The sequence below is a fragment of the Battus philenor genome, unplaced genomic scaffold, assembly GCF_028537555.1.
Source record: "Battus philenor isolate CCGP_79_NKW_IND1 unplaced genomic scaffold, ilBatPhil1.0.hap1 SCAF_28, whole genome shotgun sequence".
Classification (NCBI taxonomy): domain Eukaryota; kingdom Metazoa; phylum Arthropoda; class Insecta; order Lepidoptera; family Papilionidae; genus Battus; species Battus philenor.
In genome coordinates this window covers 3,717,626-3,740,804 of record NW_027181691.1, presented here as the reverse complement: position 1 = coordinate 3,740,804, position 23,179 = coordinate 3,717,626, and the positions used below count along the sequence as shown (strand labels likewise).

General features: G+C 30.9%; 1 protein-coding gene across 1 annotated transcript; it reads right to left on the bottom strand.

Moving 5' to 3' along the window:
* Positions 1-13,465: 13,465 nt before the first annotated feature.
* On the bottom strand, positions 13,466-16,905 carry LOC137926046 (probable G-protein coupled receptor No18). The gene is made up of 4 exons (XM_068769582.1): positions 16,464-16,905; positions 15,771-15,999; positions 14,476-14,662; positions 13,466-14,047 (listed from the first exon to the last, which is right to left on the bottom strand). The coding sequence occupies exons 1-4, from the start codon at positions 16,903-16,905 to the stop codon at positions 13,466-13,468; spliced, it is 1,440 nt and encodes a 479-aa protein (XP_068625683.1).
* Positions 16,906-23,179: the final 6,274 nt, after the last annotated feature.

The following is a 23,179-nucleotide window of genomic DNA, read 5'->3' as shown; positions in this document are numbered from 1 at the left end:
GTAGATGTACGGTGTATAGTATATGCGGCTTGGCAGGGCAGCGTGGGCCACTTAGCGATCTTAGGGAGAATACAGGCTCTGCCTCGGATCGCCCACACTGTTTGCGGTTAGGTGGCGGGAGACCGCCCCCGGGAAACGGATCGTGGGCAGTAGCCTATATCCGTCATCTTACGATTATCTTAACAATGTCTATCTTCCTCGTGGGTAGACGTCTTAACCTGCGCTTACCTATCTGTATCGCAGTGTACCAATTGTCATTTAGACTTGCAAAACAACTAAATGAATAGAGACGTAAATTTGTAAAATAAATATTAGATTGAGATATATGTACGTATATCTAACGATACTATCGTAGGAGGGTTCAGAAAAATGAAATTACATTTGAGCGAAACGAAATTGGATACAGATAATGCATTGCATCACAATTTATCAATTATTAGCATTCGATAAAATGAGTATGCGAAAATGATTATTTACTTTCAATATTTATATTATATAGAATCGTTTTCTTATACAAGTGGTATGTGAAGCCATGCAGACACCAACGGTGACTTGTCTAGTAGTAGTAATACATTTCGTATTAGAGTAAAAAATTACAGTTCAAATTTTATTACATTACTGCTGAAACCGCGAAGTGGGTACTTCATAACTAAAGTAAACTCCATTAAAAATCTCGTTGTGGTCTTGAACTCATATTTAAGTCCGTCTCATCTAAAAATGTTAACCTTTGTTAAATGAAAAACAAAAATTTTGCTCAACACGAAGTTTTATACGAATTCCTAGTTCACAGTTATTAAGAATACGCTTCAACTGCCTGGAACCCAACTTATGCGGTACGTTCTAAGAATATAGAGGCGATACATGAACTTTTACCAGGCACCTAGGCTTTTTATCCACGAGACTCTCTCACAGAAGTCTGTATACTCGACGTCTAAGTTACTTTCAGTCCTCCCTTAAAGACCGTCGCTTAGTACGTAATATACTACTATTATTATTAGTGCTACTATTATTGCATAAAATTTAGAATGGTGAATCTGTTGTGGAAACTTTTTAGAATTTATTGGGTTGCAAGCTCCGTGCCATTTGCCTTGAGGTTCCATGAAAGCTACCCTGCTCGGATCCCATTATCGGACAAACGTTGGGCTACACTCTCCAATCTCACGAATATGCAGTTCTCATAACAAAATATTTGAATAATTGCCTGCCATCGATATCTTTCGCGGCACTTATAGAGTCTTTAGAAAGTATTTTAATAATTCACCGTATCCATAACAGATTTTTAATTTTAATTGAGGATTTTTAAGCCTTGAAGAAGATTGTGCGTTGGAGGAAGAATTTTAATATTAAGAGTACTTTTAGTATCTAAAGTTGTAAGCCAGAAGCTTCCGTTTGCGGTCACTTTTCTCTTTAATTTTATTTTATATTTGATGTGTTCCGATCTTTCTTTCTATAATGTTGTACATATAAAGGAACACATGACAGAGCCATTATTTGTACGGTAACTTTTAATGTACTTTTAAATTATGTGTACTGCAGGTGCACTTAAATAAATAAATACACCGATATGTAAAGATCCGAAATGGGAATTGACTATTACGAGTTATAAGTTTTTTATCTATTTTTCAATTATTACGTTCGTATAATGTATCCAAGTGTGTAATACTCTAATTTACAGTCAGTTTATTTTTTTGCACACAAAAAAATGACTTTTTAAAAAACATCTCACGTAATCCTTTTAGAATTTTTTTATGAAAGAATGATTATTAATATTTTGCATTATATTATTATTCGATATATGAAAGTTATCTCATAAATTAGGCCTGAAAATTTTTAACTTTTAAATGGTACGGTTGCATTCGTTGACCTGAAAATGTTGACGGCGCCATTTGAACTTCTCTCGAAAGTCTCCGGAAATTTAAAATTTAATTTTTTAAAAAGTAGCATTCCGGTAATTAGTTCAAAGGGTCAGTTTATCAGAATAACCACTTTTAAGTAATGATTTTGTACTTAATTAATATCAGATACTTGCACGTTTTTTTTATGTTAATGCAACATAGAGAAAAAAATAATAAAATCGTGGAAGACCATAAACTTAACATTAACATAAATGTGTCATTTAACTTTGATTAGTTCTCAAAGTCAACGAGTATTTTGTAATAAAAATCCAGTGTGAAACGTATAAACTGCTGTTTTTATTTAGCTTGGTTACTGAGCAGGTTCAAGCGATGACCAGATCATCCACAGCCGAAGTTTTACTTGCTCAAGGATACGACATGTTGCCGGCGTATCCTTAAAAAGATAACCGCAAAGGGTGTGAAGTTTTAGTCCTTAGTTTTCGACGGAGATAATCTACGACATCCGGCTAATGTTAATTCGTTTCTATACTCAATAATCCTTTAAATTATAACATTATTTAATATGTTATCAGTGTATATATAAAAATAAGAAATGTAGTGTATTTGTGACTTATTTTTAATTAAAAAAACAAGTATGTTCAATGTTATCTATAACAATAGTCGGCGCGGCACTTACCTGAATACGTGGAAAGAAATTTAAAAAAAAAAAACAAGTCAGGTACGGTCAGGAAGAATAGGTATATATTCTTCTACTTACAGACGTATTTTAACATTGTTTTATTTCTTATTGTTATAGTAATAATTTTTATATATAAAACTTGACAGAATATTTTGCTTATTGAAAATTACAATGATTAGGTTTTTCACAAAAAGCCGGCGGGAGACAGCTATAAAATGATATAATATTGAATTCGACAATAAAATTGAAAATTCTAAGTATCTGCCGTGTCGTTGTCAAACACCAGCCAAAAAATAGACGACACCGCGATGTAAAGCTTCTTGCTGAATAAACCGATTGCTAAGGATCCTTAGCTAAATTTAAAAGGATAACTTCGACCTTTTCTGGTAAAAATCAGGCTCTATTGACAGAGAAAGCAATTCAACAATGAACTTTTCCAGCCAGCCCACTCTTTTATCCTACACACGAAAGCTGTTTTAGTAATATGACATCTTATCATATAGGTCTAAAGCACCGTCATATTAACGTGTAGGCGGAGATTATATTATTCAGCGCAAAATAAAAACGCCTGAAATTTTACTTTTAATAATTTGGCACACAAATTCAGAGCTCTGGTACCCGGAAGTTAAGTGACTTCCTCGAAGTTGAATAATCAGAAAAGACAATATCCAATAGGCAACAACAATATCGAATATTAACCGAAACGTTGTCAAAATCGTATTGCACAACAACGAGAATTTTACCGAAAAATTATGATTAATAGATACAAACGAAAGAAAGAAGTGTATTGTTAAAAAATTATCCACAATATTTGAACAAAGCATCGTCGGAAAATAAGCGTAAAATGGAACAAACACGAAATGAAAATGGTTTGTTGGACCGTTTTACTGTCCATCAACGTAATCTTTGGATATTCCGTTCCAAAAACCAATAACATCAATTTGCTCTATTGTGGTCGCATAATATTTTATGTTAGAAATAAATTTACGTTCTATCTAGATCAACAATACGAATGAAAATTATTTTTAAAACACTGTCATCATATTAACAAATGCTTTAAATAATATTTAATTTAATGAGTATTGAAGACGATACCATTACTCTTTATAAGCCTAAATAATAAATCGAAGGAAACATAACATGTTGCACTCAATCTTTAGTTATGAATTAATTCATTTTATTAGTTTAGTAGCTATTACTTAATATTTTTATCAGAAACAGTTGTTCCAACTATTATTAAGGTTTCGAAATAAACCAGAGAACATATAGATCCCCTAATGAGTTCCAGGGTTTTGTAAATGATTTTTTATTTTTACAAGAAATGGAATCCATGACTTCATCATAATTATCATTTTAGCCATAATACATACACAGGTGGACATATGCTCCACTCAAGATAGGACTGATAAGAAGAGACCTACATCCAATCTCATTCAATGACCTTAATAAGGTCGTCTGTCCATCTTGAGAGCACTCTCGACGTACAGCAGGAATATTCCTTAACAACTATAACGTACTTTAGCCAATATCAATACTTCTTGATTAAAGTATATCGATAAAAGAGTAGTATAATAATATACATTTTTATGACTCCGTTTTTGAGGGATCTCGTTCAACCCTTCTTATAGATGGACAGTGTCTTTTTTTGCATATTTTTTTTTCTTTCGTACTCACCTTTAATCCTTCTCAATGTCATTCATTCTTTCCTTTATTTTCATTCACATTATCCCTCATTCCTTTTCATGCATCCTTTCCTTTCCTTTAGGATTTTACTATTTTGCATTTACACAACAATTACTTTATTCTTTAGCTTTTATACATTTGCTTAACAATTTATTTATTGTCAATTCTTATTTATTTTTTTACTGTTTATATCACACTTTATTTGCATTCCTGTTACTTTTTATTCTAGTTAAAAAAATAACATACAATGCATGAGTTTAGTTAAAATCGGCAATAAAACATATCGTAATGAAAATCTACCTTTAACAGTTCGTAAGTTAATTAAAATGAAAAAAGTCATTTGGCGCATGGAAGATGGATCGCAGAACATATAACGTTTTTCATCAAGTGGCAGTTGAAAAAATAAAACAAAGGGGAAACTGTTGCGTCCAGACTGGACAATACAATCTAGCCACTATATTAATTGCATGCCTCGTGGACTGCCAATGGATTAACAGATGGGATAGATTCTTTCAGAGTTACGTTTTACAGTTTTTTTTTATTGAAAAGTCACTCCAGTGTTCCTGTTTGTGAACTAGGCAGAATAATGATGCGGTCTTGGAGCAAAATATAGAATGTTAGCAATTATTGACACTAAGAATTATTATTGCAGTGTAAAAGTCAAAACTATTTTAGGATTTCAATCATGGATCACCTAAACTAATAATTGTAAATTCTGTACTATATATTTGCTCCTCAATTTTAAAAACACAGATAAAAAAATATTTATATTTCTGTTGTATTTCACTTTCAATTTCTATTATATTTTTATTTATAAATTAAATTTAAAAAAGTGTTATGGCTAGATGTATTAAAAATGCGAATCTTTCTCTATTATAGTTATTTAAATAATTTATTGCAATGTTGTTTTGCACTATTTTGTGGATCAGGAACTAGCCAGTAAAAGATGGTTACCCCCTTGTAACCTTCTTGTAAAACGATAGACGCCTAGGTTTTTCTCAAAGACCACCGTTCACCGTTCTTGTGCTATGTAGTCAGTCCACCAAATGAGAACTCATACCCACGTCGCATTTACATATGCCGTGCTTTCACGAAAAATTATTACATAGTACCGGAATATCGCGTAGATGTGTGCATAATCACAGCTAAGACCGACGTCACGTTTGTGGCTTTATAATTACATTCATTGCGGTAACGATGTACGCATGCTTTGTTAATTAAAAACGAGAAATTACTATGCGAAAATAAACATGGTTCATCTTTTATAACAGGTATGACTTGTAACCCTTTAGATAATTTCTTTTCATTTCTCTGTTTCTTTATTCTTTCTGAGACCATGATCGATGTCATATAAATGATTCCCACGTTCTAATAAGGTTTAAAAAGTTTCTGAAACCTAGCGTTAGATGTTCTTTAAAAGCATATGTATTGAAATTGTTTAGATAAATAACTTCTTGTTCCTTATGAATTTATTGTAGTCAATCGTTTTTAAGTCTTTTATATTGCATTATATTGCATACGAGTTTAGCGAATGATGTTGATATGGTTTCGGAAATTTGTTTATATACTTTTCTAACACATTTTAATGATACAAAAATGATATAGAATGAACGCACATGATCCAAAGGTCTTGTGATCAACGGATCAACAGAAAGCACTCCGAATTCGCCCCCACGTTGAGGGCGTGCGAAGTACCTCTGCCTATGAATGCCTATGATTGCGAAAGGAGCCGTTCAATAAGGAGATTATTGTCAAGTCTACTATTAAAATAAACTACAATTTTTTATTTTTCATAAACATTTCATATGAATATCATATAGATATCCAATAAGACTAGTTGGAAGTGCCCTTCGCAAGATGACCTTTATCCATCCATGGTCTCCACCCCAAGACTTTAAGGCTTCTGCGTAAGTAATTCAACCAACTGTGACTCTAAACTGATATTTCCGACGAAAATATTTTTGACGTGCCAAATCAAATGTCAAGTACCACAACAAAATAAATTTTTATGTAGGAACATTTCAAGACTAACAACAAATCGGAGTAAAGTCGAAAAAAGGTTGACAACACCGAAATTAAATTTGGTAGAAAACGTAACAATTGTACAAGATTGTACTCCAACGTCACATTAATATTTGCAGTGGTCGACGATTAATCATGACCCACGCTGACGCTCGGCACAATGCCGCGCCTTTATCTACTCGGTAATAGGTTGAGACCCACGTTATTACGCACATGCGTCCACAATTAATTTCACTCGAGTTACACATAAGCATTGGTACTGGGGTAAACGACTGTTGCTTTACGATCATAGCAGGCTCGTTTAATCTTCGAAAAGCAAGCACTTTGGGTAAAAAATATTCGTTGTTCCTCATAAAGAACGAAAAAAGGTCAGAAAACCATGACTTGCTAAAAAATATACGTAAACGTCTGTAATATGTTGGTTTATATGTTAATATAACATTAACAATAAGTCAAGCTCTAACAAAATTATCTTTGGGTTAAATAAATTATTTTTATGTTGGATTCAGTTAACAATATTGCACTCTATTCATGATATAAGTCTTCGCTACCGATGGATTATTCCAGATTTTTTTTTATTATAGTGGTGTATGGAGTATGCTATAGTATCTATGAATTACAATACTTTATAATTCAGTGCATTAAAATCGGGAGTAGATGACGGCCAGACTCCTGTTCTTATGATATCGAATACTGAAAACGTGTCTGTATTTATTTCCTAAGATAAAATATTTTGCTTTAGGTTAAGATTTATTGATTTCTTTTTACTGTTTTTATGACATTTTTCGTATGATTACTTCTGAAAGGCCAGATTATTTTATCACAAACAGAATAGGTTTAATTATGTCTATTAACAGCCCAGTACACAGACAGAGAAATGATAGTTTGAAAAATTTGAATTTCCTCGGTACCAACATTGTAATGCTATTACTTCAAATCGACTATATTTATCAACGGACTCCATTTTGACATAACAAAAATAACTAACACCGACTAGCGCAAAAAAAAAACAGAATTAATAATAAATTATATAAAGACAAATTATAAGCATAATAAGATTTTTTTTAATCTGACAGTATTTATTGACCAAAGGATGATTGTTTATATAGGTGTAAAAGTTTTAAGGAGGTGAATTTAGAACTCATTTGCTGCCAGTTAATGTTTAGTACAGTGTATCAACAATAAATTATTTAACAAGTAATAAATAATATAATAAGAATAAGCGTTTTCAAAATTCAGATCATTACAATACTGACTTTTCTCACTCCTTCGCAATACAATCCATTCTTCCCTGGAACGCGCACTCCTTCAATATTAGGTTGACCAGGAATGGTTAGGCATTGAAAGCGAAGGGCCGAAAGCTGTTGCTTGACAAGCTGACGGATTCATCACGATAACTAGATTTTATTATTTGTACATTTATATAATTAGTACAGGTAGATATTTAAATACATATATTATGGTATACTTATATATAATTATAGTAATTAGAACCCATTACGAATTACTATACTTAGATTACATTTTAATGTAATTATTTTTCCTATAAATTTGATTTCACTTTTCAATTTTATTTTTTGTTTTATGATATTACTTGTTTCACTTACCTTAATTAATTTATCTCAGCATCGCCTAACGGTTAACTGGTAAGTTCACCGTTATACATAAAATTTGTAGAGTAATTTAAATAAATAAATAAGAGATTTTAAATAAATAAGGAATTTTTACCGCCAAAAGTTATTTGCCTGTGGCATTCCAATTCTAACAAAATAAATTAATGAAATATATTTTTGAAGGATTACTTTAAATAGAGTGATTGAAAGGTGTATAATTCTTAAAAGCGTTTGCTGACAAAAGTGCTATATATTCACCCCTTGAAAGCTTTTATCTGTTACCATGTGTAAAAACGTCGTTAAATCTTAGAGTATGTTCAAAAAAAAATCCGACACATTTGAACTATATCCTTAAAGAAAACAAAGGATACAATAACATTGGTTTTACGATTTATCGTCTCAAGCAGGTAAAACATTGCGGAAACGTGTAATGAATTACTACCCTACAAAGTGACAGGGCCACTTCCGCAAACAAATAACCTTATTAATGTAAGGTGCGACAAATTTATAGGAATCTTTCGCCCTGGGACGAGTTATTTATGTTGTTACTTTAGCACAAGTTGTTTAGTTGATAAACAATCTGATTTATGAATTATATTTCGGTGCCACTGCATCAATAGACGGTGAGTGTCTATAACTACCAAATTATCTACTACTAAAAAGTTTTGTGATGCTACGTAAATTTTTTCAATTTAAAACCATTATACTAATATATTAGGCAATATCATCATTAAATAATTCCCGACAGCTAAGATCAGGGGCTACTTCAGGAGTCTTAGCTTGGTTTGCTATAATTAAGAATATTAGTTGATTGAACTCTAAACTCAAAAGAAGGGTGCCATTTTGAACGAATACTGACGCGAGGCAATCTACTACTAGTGCCATCTATTGCCACCGCGCGAAGTTAAAACTTTCTAGCATTTGTATATACATACATAAGATGACTTAGTGTAACAATTAACTTTAATTTATTTAAATATTTAAATGAGTTTAATAATGTAATTGATAGTAAATAAGTATGTTGCCTAAATGTTAGGATAATTAAATCGGAGTACCATTGTAAAGTGTTCATCAATATGTTCGTGTAATTGCTGAACGCTTACTCTCCGGGTATCGAAACTTTGCTTGAAACTTTTAGAGTTAATAGATATCATATATCCGAACTAAAAAAAGTCAATTTAAAGCTTGGACCAATGTTTTTAATAAAATAAAATAAAAAGGAAGCGGTGCAAAATTACAATACAATATGCAGTGTCTGGTAGCGGATTTATATTTTTAAATACAATTATTTAAAAATAATAACGGTGCGAGGAAGGATGTTCTCGCTACAATCGGAAGGAAATGTGTTATCAAAACATGACGATGCAGTGGTCAAGTCAGCATCGCGCGTTCGCCATCGAGGCATTTTCTAAGAGTATTTTGATTGTAACGTAATTTTTGGTCGACAATTTTGTTCACATTCTTCGTTCGTATTCGACGGATAAAATTTCGCACAACTGCTTCTGCTATAAATACCCCACGGGAAGAGTCCGATCATCATTAAGCACTCTTGAAAACATTGAACTGTTTGATAGTAGTTTCCATAAAAATCCATGACTTTCAATAGGGAAAGGAGCAGCCTCAATGGGACTCGAGAGGAAGATTATTCATGAAATTAAATTACATGACAATGACACGACATGACATGACATGTTATCGTGTATGTATCATGTATCGTCGTGTGCATTATATATTATATTATATTATATTATATTATATTATATTATATTATATTATATTATATTATATTATATTATATTATATTATATTATATTATATTATATTATATTATATTATATTATATTATATTATATTATATTATATTATATTGTATTGTATTATATTATATTATATTATATATTACATTACATTTTTTAATGCACTGTAACGTGATCTTTATGATTCGCAGTCAATTAGTGGCAAATTATCATAATAAATATAATCTTTTTTTAGGAATGTATAATCGATGTCATTTGTGACATTCATTTAATATTCTTTTATTCTACTTCTTAACATACTTACATAGTTCTTTTCAGAAATTGTTTTATAAAGCAAAACCTTTGAAGGAATTGACCTCTATTCTGTTTAACATTTGTAAGGTTTATTCACTGCCCATCGTGTTACATATGTATGTTTAGTGATGATATGGAAATAGTTTTCTTATTTCATACATTTTTTTCTCTCGAAGAACTACATAGGACACCCTTACGCCAGAAGGGGTTTTCAAGGATCATACCAATTCCACCTAATCCACGGTCATTTTTAGATTCTTGCGGAGAAATCTACGAGAATACTTACGGGCATTACCATATTTCCAACAACGCTGGCCTTTTACCTCGGCTAAGAATAGAGCTTGAAACCCCACGCGTCACAATAAATTTCGCGCAGAACTATGTTAATCGCCACCGCAAGACTATATCAAACGTGCGAAGATTCTTCTCCAAATCCGCTGATAAAACAATAATGTTTGTTCTAGGGAGGGCGTAGTACTTTTTTTCAACTTGTTCCGATGTTCTCTTTTTTGTCTCTCTTCGTAGCCACTTTATAAGTCACTGTAAGGAACAGAAAGACTGAAAAGAGCTTTGGTACATAAGTTTAAGAGCCACTTCTAGGCAGAGAAGAGGAAATGGGTTGGTCATATTGATTACACTCACTGCTCACAACGGGCAAAAAAGAAGAAGTCGATGAACTCAAATAAACCCTGCGTTGGGTAATAATTAAAAAAAAAACAAGTTTAATTTTCGAAATGATTTATTTCTTTTATTTACATTAATATATCACAAACCAGCAGCCATAATTGACTATGGTACGTATACATTATCACGAAGAAATAGTTAATTAACACTATATTAAATACTATTTACAAATATTAAAGAAATAGGCATATTACTTACTTATGGGGTAAAAAGATATTGAGCGATTTCTTTGGTTGCCTTAATTTTAAGAAGTAAAAACTTTTCATACCAAAAAAGAAATTCACATAAGTCAAACAAAATCGGTTCTACATCTACTGTATTTTAATCTGAGCAATGTGCGATATAGTGCTATAAAAACCGAATTAAATTTTACTTTATAAGTCTTACTCTTATGACTTGTGCCGTATCAAATGTCAGCTAATTTAATCACGATTATGAAGTAATTAAATACTCCGCAGGAACGACTTGGAACATATCAGGGTGCGTCATATTTATCCTGTTTTTCAATACCAACACCCTATAAATCAGAACACAATATATCAGGCATTTCATAAAGTTTTTCGGCAAAAGTTTCTATGGAACGCTGGCGAGCTATAATTTATTTTTAAAATTCGATCATTTAAAAGTAAAAATGTATTTGATTCAAATTTAAATTTTTTGTATAGTTCTCCTTACTATCGAGATTAAAAGGGATTATGTATTTATGAGGTATAAAACAGAAAATTTCTGATAATGTATGGTAAAAGTTTCTGCAATCGTTGTAAATATTGAATTCGAAACCGGATGCTAATTATTATACCTAAAAAGCTTTTTCAAATGTTATGTCAGGGATTCCCATAATATTTTGTGTAAGTGACAAATTCCCAAAATAACTTTATACTTAAGACTCCTTAGCCATATTATTTTATAATTACTATTTTTGTTTATTTTACTAAAGAAACTTTAATTAAATATTTGCGGAAAAGAAAATTCAGTAAAAATCAAGTTCAATTAATAATTGTTAACAAAAATAAAAAATAAATACTTGAGAAGGTGATAAGTTTGTTGAGAAAATGCGCAAAGTATATACAAAAAAGTTGTATTTCTGAATACAACAATAATGCTTTCTACGTTGTTCATTCCTTTAACAAGTTTTTATACGAACGCAACTGATACATAATCTTTCATTACTTTGAAAAAGGTATTGTGTTATATTTATACATACATATATATAAACACCTAAAATACGAGTAGATTTTTAGATCTCCTCTATCTGCTTAATCAGTTCAGTAAATTTACCAATCATTAATGAGAGTTTTAATTTTTTTTAAGAGCACATGCAACCAGAGTTTTATATTTGTGCTTACAATATTAAAATGCGGCAATACGTTATTTGGACAAGTCTTAGTTCCTAGTGGTACTAATACGATGAAAATAGCTTCTTCATTTGTAAATATTTATGTATTTATGTATTGTATCTCATATTGTTGACCATTAAATACCTTAAATACTTTTAGGTTGCGAACCATCTTTGAAGATATATTGACCATTTGTGAGTCCCTGTGGTATATTATAGCGCTTAAAACTAACTGAAAGTGTTAATTATGTTAAAATAATATATACATGTCCGCACACACGAGATTAATAAAGATTCCATTTGAGATATTTATGAATTCGCGTAAACATAGCGGCCGTGATAATAAATTAAAAACGTGCTGGAAATGCGTTGAGGTCTTTACCCGGAATACATGCATACTTACTAAAAAACAGAGATTACTTTATATTAGATAATAATAGTAAAAAAATGAGATTTCAAATTGAGAACCATCAATAAATTAATAACTTACTGCTTTAACACAAACATTTTCTAGATTTTTATCGCCTTTTTAGTATGAAGGGCGTAGAATTAAACTAGTCGCCACTGTAATAATGAACCTATGTATAACATAATATATTTTATTTATTAAATGTTTTGTTAAGAATTCCAAGTATCTATTTAACATATTATCTGAATAAGATTTGAGAAAATAATAAATATAAATTCCTAGTGATGTCTTACGTGGTACGGGAGTTTGTAAGGATAAGTATGTACAATGTAAATTCAAGAAATTTATTTGAAAGTATGATCAGCATAAAGAGGTAAGGAAATTAAATGAACTATTTTTAAATAAAAAAAAATTGTAATCCAGCCAAACCACAAAGAATTCCTTGTGAGTTCTTTTCGGTAATCGGTGCGTTACGAACTAAATCAAACTTAATTTTAAGCTGACAAATATAGATGATTGTAATGATCCTATATAAAAAAGCTATTATGACTTTGATTTTGTATTCGGGAATAGAACGTGGAGATCTTCTTGAATATAGTTTGAAGAACCAGCAATTGTAAACTTATTCAGACTTTATAACACTCCTAGAGGTTTTTAAAATAGAAAAGGTGTGTTATAAAATACATACGTTAATTATGTTTTTTTTTTAATTTTAATTCAACATTAGAAATTTGAATAGAAGTTTTGGATCGTCAACTTATTTTTTATTTATATTTTTAACCTACTATATTTTTGACTCTACTCTGTTTCGCAAGGTGTTATATTTATATAATTATATTCGCAACTTTGACTATGTGGGATTTTAATGTTCCATGTTAAGGGTAAAACACTCTAGTAGAAATTGGCACAATATACAGTATTTTTTTTTAATTTTATAAGTTTTGTAATGATATAGTCAATTTGTTGCTTTGATTTTACTTTTTGTTGTCGTACACTACCTATGTTTAATTATGTTAAGTTGTAAATTCACGAATTACCGCAAATATATGAAATAAAATACGATCATAAAAAAATTTTCCTACGGGATTTCTAAAAATAAAATCTGTATTTTGTAATTATTATTTAAAAGAGATCAACGTTTATTTTGTTTACATTTTTTAAATGTGAGCCTCCAAAATGCTAGCCTAAAATCTGGAGAATAAAATGCATATATAAACGGATTTATCGCTGAATTGAACCAACCTAACCAAGTTAATATATACATTAGAACAGGATTTACGTATTTGCCAGAAATGAATGGAGTTAAAAGGTAATATAAGAAAAACGGTAACCAGCATGCTACGAATCCACCAACTACTAAACTTAATGTTTGAGCGGTTTTAGTCTCTCTTCTTAAGGAAGAGACCCTATTATTTTCAATATGTTCCTTAACAGAGTGTGTTCTATGACGTCCAGTATTCTTATATTTATAATTTGCCTTAAATGTTACTTCGTTATAAAATTTAGACTCCCTTTCTTTGCTTATTCGGTAGTTTTTGGGTTGTCTATTTTTCTTAGCGGCGTTGAAGCAACAAGGACATTTCGGATCGTTTTGAGTCGAACATTCGCTTTGTTGTGTCGAATTCCTGGAAGCTTGCTTTGACCCACTATGTCTCAGAGAAAGCTTATCCGATCCCGAATCTGATTCCGATCTTATACACGATAGTTTCCCTTTCTGTAATAAAAATTTACGAGAGTGAATGAATAATATAATTTACTTATCATCAATACTCCAAAATATAACGTGATTGGTCATGGATGTAATATCATTGAAGGGGTGAATATATACTAAGCTCATTTACCAGCAAAAAGTTTATGGATTTCAAAACTATATCCAATTACTCAGCATAAGGTTCTACAAAGTCTACAGGGAGAGAAAGTAAATAATAATTAATTATTATACGTTGTAGAACGATTTTTCTTACTTTTTATTATTTTCGAACTTATTTAATTTTGGGTAAGTTGTACCATATATTTATTTACAGTAAACGAGCTATCACGTAGTATCGAGTGAATATAGCGTTTGTTAAAATTAAAAATTTTTACACCTATAACCAATCGCTCTGTATATTAAAATGTTACATGTAAGAAAGGTTTGCTTACTTTATTACATTTGGTGTTAGAACTAGCCAGTTGCTGATGACGTCTAGCAACCACGCAAGATATTCTTGCATACACGTAGACCATCACGGCCATGGGTAAAAAGAATGAGCCCATCGCAGAGAAGACCACGTATCCGGGATTCTGATTATAACGGCACACGCCTCCTTGATTATGATCTGGTTCGTACCTGTTACACAAAATGTCTTCATTAAATTTTATCAAACTGTTTCTAATTCTACAGAGGTCATATTTTAAAAGAGATGATATAATTCGTAATCCACTAAAAAAGGTTTAATGCTGTTCGATGGATGTTACGTATTTCTTAAATATTTAATTTTTAAAGAAATTTTTCTTTGCAGTTTGTAAGCAATAACAATGCTATATAAACACAAACTTTGCACTCACGAAGATTAAATTAATTTCGATCTTGCCCAACTTTTCTGGATTATTTCCAATTTACGTTTTAATAATTGGTTAGCATGTAATATTTTTATTGTAGGGAAACAAAGCTGACAGAACTGGCAATGGTCCACTAGGCCTGGGCTCATTGAGGATTGATGAGTATAGTATATTTATATATTTTTCCTAGGACATGCCAGTTTTTTTCTAAATGTTTTACTTATCATTTTGTGAGCAAAGATGATGAAGTAAAATTGTAACAAAAATTTATAAAAATTACTTTTCGTAACCGAATTCGTAGCCTGCCATTTTAAGACGAAATTCTTAAGCATTTTTAATTTTAGGCTACGTCTAGTTAATGAATTTATTTAGCTCTTAACATACGAAACACAGATTAGTAAAGCTAAATCTTCAGAAATTTTTGGTTTCTATGGTTATTTTGCTTTTAAAATATTACGTATTTCTTAAAAAGTCTTCATCTAATGACGTATAGTTTTTGTTGTAGGTAGTCCACCAACATACTGATGCCTGAAATTATGCTGCACAGTTATAACTCAGTTTTCATAAGCCAAGTTACAAATTGCACCTTGTATTGTGCAGTAAACCTTGTTGTATATAACTAAACTGAAATAAGAGAGACGACAAAACTGCACTGGTGCTGTCTCAAGGTTAAAAAGACATGCCAACTACAAGTGAACCAAACTTGGAGAATATGAGCAGGAAGAATCAAACATCACAAACAAGAATAGTGTATATTAATTTGTACAAACTATAGGATACATTAAAACTATGGATTTCTTTTTTAACACCCAGTACATTAAATATAATACATTTATATATATAAAGGTATTAAATTAGAAAAGATATTATATATACGTTTTCGACGCATTACGTACCATCCAAACATAGGCGGGCACGTGATAGCCCCTGCTGAGATCCACACGAAAAATATCATTGTGAGCGCTAGTTTTTTAGACCTCCGTCTCCTAGAGTAGGTTAAAGGTCGCGTAACCGCCAAATAGCGGTCGATGCTAATAGCACACAGTGACAGAATCGATGCGGTACACAGCAAGATATCGAGGCTTATCCAAATGTCACAGAGAATCCATCCAAGCTCCCATTTACCTGCGGACAAACAACTGAATGAGTTCATCTATTTATATTCCAATAAATAAAATGTAATCGAGTTTACTTTTAATTGTATTAATCATCATTATCATGTTTTAAGTAGTGCTTTCACTGCTTTTAAAGGATCTCCCTCATAGATTCCAATAGAAGCTGTTATAAGTGGACTTCCATCGCTGCAATATATGGTCACCGCTTCAGAACCTTAAGGCCGTCTGTCCCACCGGCACTTTTCTAATCTAATGAGACTTGCGTTCTACGCGTCTATGGACTCTTTTATTCTTTATGCGAGCTCGTAGAGAAGTCCCGGGCATAGCCCTGCTTGTTGAGCAACTGCGGGACTACAAGTTAAGCCCGAAGTAAGAAACCACGTTTCATTACTATAACTCATATTGACTTCTTTTTTGAGGTACTGAGAGACATAGAGATGTTATTATTAGTTAAATAAAAATTAAGTGACTTACCACTTATATGTACAGCAATAGCCGGTGGCATTACAAATATGCCTACAAGAAGATCAGCGGCTGCCAAACTGGTCACAAAACAATTAGTGACTGTTCTTAGTCTCTTTGTTGTGACGACTGCGGAAATGATTAACGTATTACCTATGACTGTAACTACAATAAGTAAAAATAGTATAATAACCACTGCAATCTCGACACTGTCGTATTTGTTCTCATTGCAAATACCACTGGGGTCTGTTGAATCTGTGTAATTGTTGCTAAAGCAACCATTTCTAATAGACAATTTGTTTTCATCTATACTCGTCACTATTTGATAAACATTTCTTGTCATGTTGTAGTTTTCTCCTCCTGTGCTTTCTGCAATGATTTCTGTGTCTATTTTCTGACTCTCGTTCCATTTTATGATACTTTCTATCGCTTCCAGATCTGGTGCGGAGATCATGTGACTAAGTTCTTTTTTTCGCAATACGTTGATTTCTATATAATGTCATTTTCTGAAACAAAAATATACATTTAATTTTATTAAACAAATATTTATCAATACGAATTTTCCTTCATGTTACATAAGATCGATAATTATTTATAACTTTAATGAAAATTGCAAGTCAACATATAAGTTTTGGAGATTTGAACGAAAAATCCAATTTTTCTTTAATTTTAAGTACTCAAGTATGTCAACTGCCGATCGTATCAGGTTGCGTAATTCTAAGAATTTTTACAAAATTCTTCTAAACATTGCTAGAAGCAAAATGTATTTTTTATAGATTCCTGTACACAGTAAATGTAAGAAGTTTTTTCAGGTCATGTAAATACTTTCAATTTTTACTTTCAATTTCAAAAATTGGTAGTTTGTCATACATCAAAGTTCCAGTACATTCTATAAAAAATCTATACGGTATGAAAAAGCATTTTAAAAATTCTAATTTCTACATACTTTAAATAATTTATATTTTACAAAATTTTCCGTGCATAATTTGTACTACCAGAAGTTATTGGACTGTTGCATTCCAATAAAACATAATAATAAAGTTACCTATTTCAAAGTAATCACTATTAAAGGTGATTGGAAATAAGTCTAAAAATTTAAAAGCTTTTTACTGACAAATGAGCGATACTTTCAGCCCTTTAAACCTTTTATACCTATGACCAATCATTTTGTATAAAAAATATCGAATGAGGAACCGACAGAAGTTACAATTCAACAATGTATAACAAAACGCCAACGTTCTCGTACGTGAGTCTTAAAGTTATAATTCTCTTTATTGTAGAGTTAAGAGAGCGAAATTAATTAATGTCTCTCTATGAAATATGTTTTGCCCTTCGTGAAAAATGTGAAAACTTTAAATTTTTATATTTAATCTGCACTTGTAGATGCCGTTTATTTAATAAAAGATGCGTTTATTTAAAAAAAAAACATATTTATAATTTCAGCCGTAAGACTTCCACTGCTGGAGATAGATCCCCCCCCCCCCCATATATTTCAATAACCATTAATTTTGACTGCAACGCTTAAACATGACTGTTCCATTTTTCTGGTGGTCGCATGCTGTTGATGATGAATGGGAGGATTGGAAGGACAGATGATTTTGTTGAGGTCGGAAAAGCAGGGTGTAAGATGATTCCGCCTGGTCTTATACCCAACATTGGATAACCTGTCTGAAATGAAGTCGATTTAGTGTACCTAAATTTCTCTAGAGGATGACTGAGCAAACGATATTAGAAAAATATTATAATCGTTATGATTTAAAAATTTCGTTTCTTTTTTCAATTGATACACAATAAGAATTATTTTTAAAATTAAATAAGAGACCAAGCAATAGTGGCTACAAATAAAAAATTTCAAGAAATATAAATTAGAAAAGATCAACACAGTTTACGACGGACCAGTCAGGTGGTAAAATGGTCCCGGTTGGTCTATCGCAATAAACAGGAACATCTGGTAGCACTCCGGGGATACATCAGTGTCTACGCTGAAAACTAGACCAAAGTAATAGCCTACTATATTACCAGAGACAATTTACAGTAATTACACTATTAGTATTAACCTTATCTCATAGATGGCGTTGTACTCAATTGTTTTCTTGATTTTTGTATGGAAAAACATGCTTATATATGGGAGTTTGTTGTTTATTACATCAAAAAGATACGGTTACATTTCCTTAATATAATTATAATGTTAAATATTATAATTTTTATTTGAAAATATAATGTAATGGTGTTAAAAGAGTGTAAATCACACAAACGATGCCATAAGAAAACTTGTATCTGCGAAAAATGGGATATTAAATGACAACTTGCCCCGAGGTTTAAAAAGAAATGTATCTATAGAAAAATCAAAGTTTTCTTTGTATAAGATCCCTTATTGTGAAGCCTGTGAAGTTCAGAAAGTTAAATAACACCCATACCGAAATTCTTGAAAGTCTTACTGGCGTTATATTATTTCATACGAGTTTTCGCTTTATGATAAGTTTATGTTTTCTATTGAAAACATATCTAACAAATTCTCTACAAATATTTACAGCAGGATGACCTATGTACGTCACTTTCTTAAAATAATATAAAATATTTTGCATTTTACTGTTTCATCATCGTCATCATTTGTAGGTTGCCCACTTCTGGACATAGGCCGCCCCGTTAGATTTCTAATAGGACCGGTTTTAAGAGGCTTCAATTCACTTTTTTAGGAAATTACTGAATTAAAATGTTATAACTTAAAACAACGATGATTACGAAAAAGAAAAAAAAATCAAACGATTCAAAAGCTTCGGAGTAAGCAATTCATTTTCATTTATAAAAAAAATAAAAAATGTACATTTTTAACTGTAAAACGATTACAAAAACTATTTTTTGGGAAGACTTCGAATCAATCTTTAACAGTAGTTTATACATACAAAAATATTTATTTTATCTAATTTTAAAAGTTTTAATGTTATTTTCTTGCAAGAGATCAATTCACACCAGCATAAACGATTTTTTTCTTATCTGTGTACGTGCATTCCGAAATAGCGATTGAGTAGTTTATTTTGCGAGGATGTTCTCTTTTTTGGCTTTCTTCTCTTTGTTTTACACGAATGAGATTTATACGAGAATGATTATTAATCGACTACTAAATAAATATTATTACTCATTGCTGTATTCTGATTTTTCTAATCGAGTAATCGAGTTTTTTATTTACACATAATATTTTTGTTCAAAAGACGTCACCATTCTACCGTTATGGACACTCTTATAACTGTTGATTATACTCCATATCAGTCTATATTATCGTATTGTATGCATTTAGTATGGAGCCTACCCACTTTGCGTCTACCAGCTTGTGGTCACCATACGAAAACTACTATGGCTCTTCTTCTGGACTACAATCGGCTTAGACGAGGATTTATTCGAGCTATGTCGTTTACCTTGGTACATTCTCTCACTAATAATACACTCACACAACGTTCATAGCCTATGTGCACATTTTCCTTTTAAATTTTGATATTTATTTTAATTTGTTATCTTTGCTTTTACTATCAATCAAGTACCTTCAATGCCCGTCACACGAGAACATAAGAATTTTTATTCCATGGTTGTATCGATGTGGTTTTTTTTTAATGTTTACAGCGCATAAACTTATTTTTGTTCCTTGTTTTTTTTATTTCAAGGATTAAATTAACAAAATACATTTATGTCTAAATGTAAAAAATAATAAGCTCAATAAACACACTTTAATTAATTAAAGAAATTGACCCTATTGTCTTTGTAACGACCAGTTTATCTCGACATTGCAGACGGCTTGTGTAGATTAAACTTCGTTAATTTCTAAATGAGAACACGTTTTCCCGAAATAAGTTTAAATCTAAGGCGGCTGGGTTATGCTTTTTGCCAACTCATGAGACTGTAAAAGTATAGCAGGGGAAATTTTATTTTCATCTAAACACGCTGTCTCAAAATACATTGCATTTTATAAGTTATTGGTCAGCTGTATTCCAATATAAATATAAATTGTAATATGATGAACTCGTAGTATTTTAAAATTTAAAAACAGTGTGAATGTAGCTGAGGGCGTAAGGAAAGGGGTCCTGTATCTAGAACTCAATGTCTTGTTTTGTCACATCTCTGCGGTATGGTTTCAGCACTTCATTTCCATCCATTTTCCGTCTAGACCGCGATCATAACCAAACTTTAACTGTGTCAAAGTTTTGTGTATATTTTATTGTCGTAGTCGTCGATAGTTAGTCATTCGTTCGGGAACTTAGAAATATATGTCATGTCAATTAAAATCTAAACCACGTAAATTTGTGCGAAGTTTTTACAGTCTAATGCGCAATTTTCATTACATTTATTTAAAAAAAAATTACATTTCTGAAGAGTAAAGAGAAATTAATAAATAAGGATAATTGGAATCGGAAAAGTCGTTCACAAATTAAGGCGTGAACATGTAAGAGATAAGAAACGTGGTTGAATTAAAAAAAAAAACTAACAATTTATGTCGATTTCAGGAGTAAGCGATCTAGCTGAAAATGCAGTGTAATATTAGCAAGTGAGAGGCATGTGGAAATTAGTATTAGATATACTCTTCTTAAAAGAAAAAGACGGTTTCCCAAAAAAAAAATTGGATCCTAACTAGTTAGGTTAGGATAAAATTTGTTCTTTTGCCCACCGCATGCTGTGATAGCGGCTGTTAATGAAAATTTGACAACTTCTTAGTTACACTACACTTAGTTGACAACTTCTTACTTCAACTTAATAGGATAAAAACTTCTCCATTTATTACATAGGTTATATCCTGGTATAAAAACATTAACGTCACTTCATATTAAGATTTCACATAACGTCTAAAGTAAATGTTAATTTGCAATTAAGCTTCAACTTAGATCCAAATGGACCGAAATGAATTTTCATTAAAGCTACCTTTATCGGGCGAATGCCTTAATAAAATGAAATAAATGCCCTGCAAAATTATTCCAAGAGCAATCATGTTGAAACGGTTCATCGTTTTTTAAAATATTTGAAGCTGTGAAATTCTTATGAATTCTTATGGCAATACGGAATATTTCTTTATCTTATTTACTAACCGGAGTTATTGATTATAGGCGTGATGCTTTAAAAGGAAGATTATGGACATGTTAGATACAAACATATATATTTAATGCCAATTTAAGTACGGTACACTAATAAGTTTAATAACTTAATTAAATGTTTTTTCCGTAATATGTATTATAACTTATTTATAATAAGTGTATTTGTTATATACATATGTTTGTAAGTTTATGTATGTATAAATGTATATTCTGTACACATTACCTACTCATTATTTATACTTTTTCCTTTTCCATACTATGGTTGTCTGTAAGAGATTGCCTTGAGTGATAAGACCGCCCATTGTACTCTGTACTCTTTTTTTAAATGTATCCTAGCCTGTACAATAAACAAAATTAAAGAAATAAAAATAAATGAATGTAGTTCATAGGCGAGCAGATGCGGAGTCTCTAAGGTAAAGTAGTGTCGATGTTACTATTATAATATTAAGATTTGAGGTGTTAATTAAAAATGAATATTTTCTTACTATAGCCGTTATAGTATAAGTAAAAGACTTGACCTGATTTTTTTAACTTGTAAAAAAGTAGTAGTAGTAGTTTTGTGAAATAACAACTCAAAGAGGATAGGGGACAGCTAGTTTATTATACAGAATTAAATCATTAAATCATTACTCCAGAAAAAGAAAACCTGTCAAAATAAATGTCGTATTTTTATTCTACTTAATCTTAGCGTATCGTCGAATCCACTGATCTATGTTATTGGATGACAGCTTTGATGTGGAAAGCCAGAAACCATTACTTTAACGGATGTTATTTTTTGACGTATAGGAATTATTACATTTTGATAAATAACATTAGGAAATTAGTTTCTCCGCCCCCATTTTTTCTACGCCAAATGTACACGACGTCGCAATTGGTTCCATTGAAATTCTAACAAAACGAAATTGTTTTTTTTTTTAGATTTATCCTTTATAATAAATCAAATAGCGACGGAAAAGTTTTTTTACTTACCGGATACTGCTAATTCCTAGTACAATTGAGTTAAATACAATAATTTTGTAACGTAAATTCCCAACTAATGTTAATGTAAATTATTTTAATTTTATTAAACTTAATAATACAGTAAAAACTTTAATTATTTTTTATTACTGTACTGTATTTTGTTATTAATAATATGTTTTGTATAATATAAGTTAATTTTACATTTGTAGTCTTCCAACAATTCAAATACAATTCTTTTTTGATATCAATCGGCAGCCCTCTATTGAACAACAAATCTAAAAAAAAATCGCGCAATGCCATAAGACCGCACATTGTACTTTTGTTAAGACCGCACATTGTACTACAGTTTTGTTATTGCAATGTTTCTGTGTTACAATAAAGTAATAATTAAAATAAAAGACCTTTTTATTTAACAAAGTATTTACATTGCAAAAAATCTTATAATCAAGAAATGTAATTAATAATTTTGTGATTAATTGGTTAGAAAGTTTATTTAATAGTAATTTGTATCATTAATATAACTTTGAAACCAATGACTTGAAATAAAAATTTCTCACGTCACCTTTGACTCTTATTTATACGAACAAATTATTTAAATAATTTAATAAAAATAACGTTGAAAAATATTTATATCAATTTTTTACTTTTTTCGTCAACGCTGTCATTTTAACCCATAGACACACACTGCAAGGC

What these genes read in the sequence shown, in the direction of transcription:
- LOC137926046 (XM_068769582.1), bottom strand. Translation starts at nt 16,905, where the DNA reads ATGATCTCCGCACCAGATCTGGAAGCGATAGAAAGTATCATAAAATGG. An exon ending in TATTGCTGTACATATAAGTG is followed by an intron (nt 16,000 to 16,463) that starts GTAAGTCACTTA and finishes GTTTGTCCGCAG; the next exon opens with GTAAATGGGAGCTTGGATGG. An exon ending in TGCCCGCCTATGTTTGGATG is followed by an intron (nt 14,663 to 15,770) that starts GTACGTAATGCG and finishes TTTGTGTAACAG; the next exon opens with GTACGAACCAGATCATAATC.